This window comes from Platichthys flesus, chromosome 17, assembly GCF_949316205.1.
Source record: "Platichthys flesus chromosome 17, fPlaFle2.1, whole genome shotgun sequence".
NCBI lineage: Eukaryota > Metazoa > Chordata > Actinopteri > Pleuronectiformes > Pleuronectidae > Platichthys > Platichthys flesus.
In genome coordinates, this window is record NC_084961.1 from 12,061,086 (window position 1) to 12,068,002 (window position 6,917).

The 6,917-nt window shown below is 43.4% G+C and overlaps 1 protein-coding gene across 1 annotated transcript; it reads left to right on the plus strand.

Annotated features, from left to right (window-relative positions):
• The first annotated feature begins 447 nt into the window (after positions 1-447).
• Positions 448-6,917, plus strand: nfe2l3 (nfe2 like bZIP transcription factor 3). The gene is made up of 5 exons (XM_062409501.1): positions 448-1,336; positions 2,958-3,038; positions 3,543-3,656; positions 4,094-4,550; positions 4,675-6,917. Exons 1-5 carry the CDS (start codon positions 833-835, stop codon positions 5,442-5,444), a joined length of 1,926 nt encoding a protein of 641 aa, XP_062265485.1. The 5' UTR covers positions 448-832; the 3' UTR covers positions 5,445-6,917.

The window sequence follows — 6,917 nt, forward strand, 5'->3', positions numbered from 1 at the left end:
TATCCAGTGGTTATAAAGTTATGTAGATGCCAGAAGGTTGTTATATGTTTTCCTAATGAAGCTTACATAGGCAAGTTAGTTGCACGAGTTCAAACTGTAATTTACTGAACCACCGACAGGGGGACAGTCTCATGGAATAAAAGCAGGTCAGTAGCACAGCCAGGGAATAGCAGCTGGGGAAGGTTTCAGGGAACAGCTGGATCTAAGGATACAATGTATAAATGTAATCCAAAAAGTTTAATGTGAATTTATGGAGACACATCACGTTAATTTGTGGTATTTTTCATTAAAATAATGTTTTTGGTTAGAAATGGGGTGGGGCTGCGGTTGTTACTTTTTGTACCCTGCTCTCATTGGTCAAAACGATGAGTGACAATCTTCTTATCCAACCACGCTCTCATGCGGTGAGCTCGCTGGTCCAATCTGCATGAGCTACGCAAATGTGAAACGAAGTTTCCCCAGTAGCAGCAACTAGGGTGTTAGCATTTAGCTCTTCACATCCACTTTAAATGTCAATTTGAATAGTAACGAGACAGTGGGCTTTTGCTAGTGAGGTTCCACCGACAAATCACCGCCACTCTGACGGACTGAAGAGCAGCGTGTCCGCCATGTTTGCGCCGAGAGGCTCCCCTTTAACAGGTAATTGAAGCTGATAGCTAAGTGCTAACAGCTAGCATAGCCATCTGAGCACTTCACCGGTACAGGCGGACCTCTTTGTCTGACAGGGGAAGGCGTGCTCTTTTGTTAGGCTTCTCCCTTTGTCCACTGGGTAAAAGGGGAACTGTCGGGTCAGGCTTTCGCACTTATCTGCAGTTCTGAAAGTATTTGGAAAATGCAAAAAGCGAAAAAATATTTCACAGAAGGCCTGATTCAGTTGACGATCTTACTCAGTTTGATTGGAGTTCGCGTGGACATCGACAGCTACTTAGGCGGCTACTACACGCCTCTGATAGAGATTAACTTGGGTCCCAGCTCAGCCTACACGCAGACACCCTTCCACAGCCTGAGAGACACTCTTGACGGATATACCGTGCACCCAAAATGTCCCGAGTTGGACTATTTCTTCGCGAGCCGCCGGCTGCTGGACGAGGTGAAGACCCTGGGCTCGCCGCGGTTCCCCACACAGTTGAACACATGGCTCGTCCACCAAGTGTCTGCCACTGACAAGGCTGACTGTGGGCCTTCGAGCAACGACAGCACCGATTCGGGATTGCAAAGTCCCGGGGACGGGGCCGGGGAGGACCGTGAGCACCTGCCTGGTGATGGCCCAGAGGTGCGACAAACAAGCCCCGAACTCGGGCCTTGTAGCAATGGAGCCTGTGGCTTTCCCAAAGAGGCAAGTGTGTTTGTGTTTTTGTGGGTGAAGTGCAACACAAAGTTACCCGGACTCATCCACCTAAGTTAAATGACCGATATATTGCAGTATTGACTAAAGGAGGAAATGACCTGGAGTTAAAACTTCCTGAGAGACAGAGAGAGCAGCTAGCTAGCTAGCATCCCTAACCCATGTTACACAATGATGGCTGTCTGTCCAACGGGTCACTTATTATTCTGTAACATTTCCTGGTGCACCACCAGCAGTGTGATAAGCTGCTGGTTAAACTTGAGGTGTCCATTCACTGTCCCATTTGTATGACTGATTGTATTGTACAGCCGTCTGCTGCACCTGTCCCACTTCCACATGGATCTCTGTCTCTTTAAACCAACGATAGATGTTGACTTCATTAAGCAAAGACTAATACGACCAGTGTTTACTCTTAACTTTTACACGTAAGTTTACTCGCATATCGTCACAAACGTTTTGTTGAAATATCATATTCAGTGTAACTTCTGTATAAAGTCTCTGCCATTATGAGTTTTTACAAGACTCTAATCACACCCAGACCTTTCTATTCAACTCTTTCACTCATCCAGTTTTTCTAGCTCGGGGGCTCAAACAGCTGCTTGGTGGCAGTTGTTATGGTTAATTGTGTAACTGTATCCCAGTACCAATCGCCAGCTGTGAGCCTCAAGAGGAGGAGTAGTGAAGCTTACATCCGCACCCTGTTTGCTTACACAAAAGCGGTGGTCCTTACTTGAACACTGCCTCCCATGGAGCTTGTTCCCATCGATACTCTCATGTTGACCCTTTTTTTTGTCCTTGCCCGCTCATTGTAAAATAAGTAACAGCTTAAATAGTCGTAGGGCGAGATTTTGTGGTTTGTGGAAACACAATGATTCAAAGGAGAGGACCACAGCTGTGATATTTAACAGTAAAAAAAAAAATCCATAGCTATCAGCATTCAGTGCATTAGTTGATACAGGAAAAGCTGCTCCAGTGACAGGCTCAGGCAGAACTCCGCTGGTGTGATGTACTTTTGCCTCCAGCAGAAACATAACAAAAAAAACAACAGATTCAGCAGTTAGTCTCCCTTTTGAAAGTTAAGAAATGAATTTTCTCCCTGTGAGTGGAGACATGAATAATATTGTGTCTGTGGCAGACAGCTGGTGACCTACATCAAATGCTGTTCTTCATGTACCAGAAGGGTCTTACAACATCTCTCATGGTTAGGTCATCTCTGAGGATTATTAGCCTGACTGCTAGAGTTCTAAAATAATACACACTTTCATATCTAAATACACCAACTTGCACATAGTTTGTGGGCCAAAAAGGAGTGGAAGGTAATTGACCTTATTTTCATTTAGTAGGTTTCAGTTTCTGCTGCAGTAAAAGCAACTGTTTGTTATGACAAACGTGATCTTTGTTACAGCACTATCCCCACTGAAGATATCCAGTTATCTGCAATAGCTGGACTTTGGTCACTGAAAAAAAAGTGTACGGTTCTTCAGGGTCACTCAGCTAACTAACTGTGTGTTTGGCTTTTCTTTCTCTTCTATCCCAAATCCTCTGAATCTCCTGTACTCCAATTCTATCTCTGCTTTTTTTTCTCTCCATCCGCTTTTCTTCATCCTACCAGGAAAATGACATCCAAATTAAAGAGGAGGAAGAACCTGCTTCGCTCACTCAGCTGGCTCACAGTTCCACACTGGAGCAAGAGGTATGATCCTGATTGTTCCAGTTGATGTCATAAATTGCTGTGTACTGTTGAAAATGTTTCACACAGGATCAAACAGTTTTCTGAGAAGTAGCTGCACTGTTTTGGTTGCAAGAATACACAACACAGTGTTTATCAGTCCCACATTCGAACCAACTTTACACTCACATGATGGTGTGACAAACTGTGTTGTAATGTCACAGTCTTACATGACTGCATCACTTCAGTCATGCCATTCTGATCCCAGTGCATTAGGATTAAGGATGTGGAAGTAAAATAATTACCATCTCTCACAGAGAGACTTCTAGTTCCTTTATGTACTAATCTATACAGATTATGAAAGGGAAAGGTCATCCATATATATATTAGGATTTAAGAATAAAATTATGAATTTCCATCCTCCATTTCATGTCATTTTAAAGTATGTTCCTCTAAACTCTGACACAGTCTTGGACAATATTTACCGTATGAATTAATGTTGTATTCTCTGCATTTTTCCTACTTCAGAGTTTACTTGAAGGTATCACTGCACTGTCTGACCCAGGAAGCCACCCTCCTCCTGCCATTGATATTGACCAGCACTGGAGCAGTTTACTCTCTCTGTCTGTCACTGACCTTGACGTAAGTAGTCTGTCCATGTTCATTACTGATTCCTCAGGAAAGCCTGCATGAATTTGTGGAGCTCTCCTATGAAGATAAACTTAACCCCTTTTGAATCTCATATCGCTGCTACAAACAAATCAACGATTGGACGCTGAGAAGAGTAAAAATGTGTTTGATTCATGTAAAACTGCAGCTGGTCAAAGGACGTCAGCTGAGTAAGCAGTCTTTTCAATGTTGGTCAGAAAGGATATGCATTCACTCAGGAAAAAATATATGACCACATGCATCCCAGACCACCTCAAAATGTGTTCCTACATTGATTGTGTTCAGACCTGTACTTGGTGCTGACCTGGGGTTGATGTTAATACCGACTCTGAAAAAGGATTTAATTTCCGATTGTGATCTCCGTCTCATTGTGAAGAATAAAGATCAACCAAAATTTGTCTCATGTGTAGGACTTGGATTCTCTTGTTGCGGATACTGACATCACAAATGCCATCAGCCAGGACGTCAGCTTGCATGATGCCATGGCTGCCACTGCTGGTGCCTTCGGTATGACGTCAGAAAGAGGAGAGGCCCGACCAGTCCCTCAACAAAGAGCCCTGTTCCGACTTGAATCCACAGGATCCTCGCACTCCGACGTGTCACCAGGGATGGCCGTAGGCTTGGCTGCCCTCCCCTTTGCAACAGTATGCAATTTAACTAGAAATGAGTTATCGCAGAGTGCGCTCGGTGGCTGTCTGGATGAGGCAGTGTTTGACCAGATCAATCAGCTGGGTTTTGAAGGCCTCGACACCATCGGCTCCCAGCTGATGGGCTGCCTCGAGGGTCTAGCGCCACAGGCCCTCGAGGACCTTGACTCTGACTCTGGACTCTCACTGGAGAGCAGCTCCGGAGGTCCAGTCTCCCCAGGTGAGTCCAAATCTCTACAAATGATCATAAATCAAATTTATACCCATTACCCACTAAATTGAATGAGGTCAAGAAATGGTTTGTTATACATATTAACACAATAACGAACCCCTCTCTTGCACAGGCTCATCCGAGATGTCCTCTTCATCCAGCTCGTACTGCGAGGATGAGTGTGGAGCAACCGGTTACAGCAGTGATGTGGATTCACTCCCCTCGAAAGGCATTGCGGACTACACCACAGCATGGTCACCCGTTGACCTGAGTGAGAGTGTGTGGCATGACCACAGCTACTCATCACCTGCTTTCTTCAACCCGCCGTCTGTAACCCTTCCCCACAAAGGTATCAAGGAGGAGCCTTTCAGCGAAGACGACGAGCCAAGGTCGGAGGACAGGGAAATGAGTCGCGATGAGCTTCGGGCCCGTGCCATGTACATCCCCTTCTCTGTCCTGCAGATCGTCAACATGCCCGTGGAGGAGTTCCTGGAGGTTCTTGATGGTCAAGGCTTCTCCCCTGATCAAGTCACACTCCTGAGGGACATCCGCAGGCGGGGCAAGAATAAATTGGCAGCGCAGAACTGCCGCAAGCGCAAGCTGGATGCCATCACAGGGCTCCAGGAGCAGGTAGAAAGGCTACAAGCTCAGAGAGACAGGTTTCTGAGAGAGAAACAGCTCACAGCCAAGACTATGGGGGCTGTGGGCCAGCAGATAAAGCAACTGACCAGAGACGTCTTGGCCCGGCTGAGGGATGATTCGGGACAACCCCTCAACCCAGAAAGATTCACCCTGCAGTGCGGGGCTAATGGTAGAGTAGTAGTTCAGCCTTTGAGACGGCCTGCTGTCTCCACGTCAACTGGCAACAAAACAGACAAGAGAAAGAAGGACAAAAAGCAGTGATGCAGTACTTGCCAGATAAGACTTGAGTTTTGTTTTTTTGACTTTCTGAACTTGACTTGCCAGACTCTGCTTTTGGGATTGCCTTCTGTATAAGTGTGTGTGGATTCACCGCTGTTGGGACCCTAACTGAGCAAAAGCTGCAAAAAAAAAAAAAAAAAAACTCTGAACATGAATACACAAAAAATAATCTCTGTACATAAAATATCTCATGGGAAAAATGTAGCTCACACACTGGACACAAAGTTTGCTCTTTAAAGATGGACAAGGCACTAGAGGCCGATTAGGAGAACAGCTCAGATGCTGGCAAAGCCACCAGTTTCTCTGTGTGCATTAACATTAAACTCACAAGTTGTATCCGCAGATAATTCTTGCCACACACTTCTAAAATCCAACATAGCCAGCATTGTGACAGTTACTGGAAAGAAATCTTTGAGGATGATTCTATTTGTTTGTTTGTTTCCATGTTATCTTGCTTCTCAGTGTATTCAGTTTGAAGAGAAGGTAAAAGATTGTATTTATTAAAGTTTCTGAGATTCCTGAAATGCTTATGTGCATCACAAGACTGTCAAAGGCAGTTTTTTTTTTTTTTTTTCAAAGCGGAAACTTTATTGCATAGTGCTAAGAATATGGGGACATTACCTAAAGTTTACAGATTTGTTTTAGATACTTTGTGGCATGTAGCACAGAAATGGAGCTGAAATGTTGAATAAGATAATTGAATTTGTTCTTTTCTTTGTGTTTATGATGTACAGTATACCAATGATTAAACTGACAAGGCCTTAATTAGCATTTGATAAGTGTTTTGGTTAGCGTGTGTGTGCACATTAGAAACGAATGCACATCATCATAACAAAAATGTTCTAAAGAAAAAAACGTTTCATGTTTAAATTTAATATTCAGTCAGTAGTTTCAAGCACAATTCTGCTGAATCCCTTTCATTGTGGGTTACTAAAAGACTTCTGAGAAGATTATATTCTACCTCACGCCTCGGTTCGTATAGATTTTGGTGAAATAAAATAAAAGATGCTTTTTGTAGGGGAACTTAAGTGCACTCATTAGCTACCAATCCTTTGTTATTAAAATGATCTGAAATGGACTTAAACCACTCCGTTTCTGAAAATACAATCACCAACTCTATTTAATGAGTGAATGTTTTATGGATGTTGCTTTTTATATATTTGAGATTATCAGAGAGGTAAAAATATTCAGTAGAAGTTCCTGTGTTATTCATGGAAATGTTGCTTTATACGTCGACCGAGTGAGTGAATTAAATGAGACGAAAATTGCATGTAGTTGTTAAAAGTGTGACCTTTTTTTTATTATCCCTAGACCCTCACAAATTTGTGATTAATTTCCAGGTTTGCCCAAGTTTACTTTGCTGTTTCTATAAATGCTTAGGGAATTTCAAAAGTGTTTTTTTTTGCAGGCGTTGTTCTTTCTGATTAAAAAAAGAATAAAATAAAGTGAAACGAA

What these genes read in the sequence shown, in the direction of transcription:
- nfe2l3 (XM_062409501.1), top strand. Translation starts at nt 833, where the DNA reads ATGCAAAAAGCGAAAAAATATTTCACAGAAGGCCTGATTCAGTTGACG. An exon ending in GTTCCACACTGGAGCAAGAG is followed by an intron (nt 3,039 to 3,542) that starts GTATGATCCTGA and finishes TTCCTACTTCAG; the next exon opens with AGTTTACTTGAAGGTATCAC. An exon ending in TGTCTGTCACTGACCTTGAC is followed by an intron (nt 3,657 to 4,093) that starts GTAAGTAGTCTG and finishes TCTCATGTGTAG; the next exon opens with GACTTGGATTCTCTTGTTGC.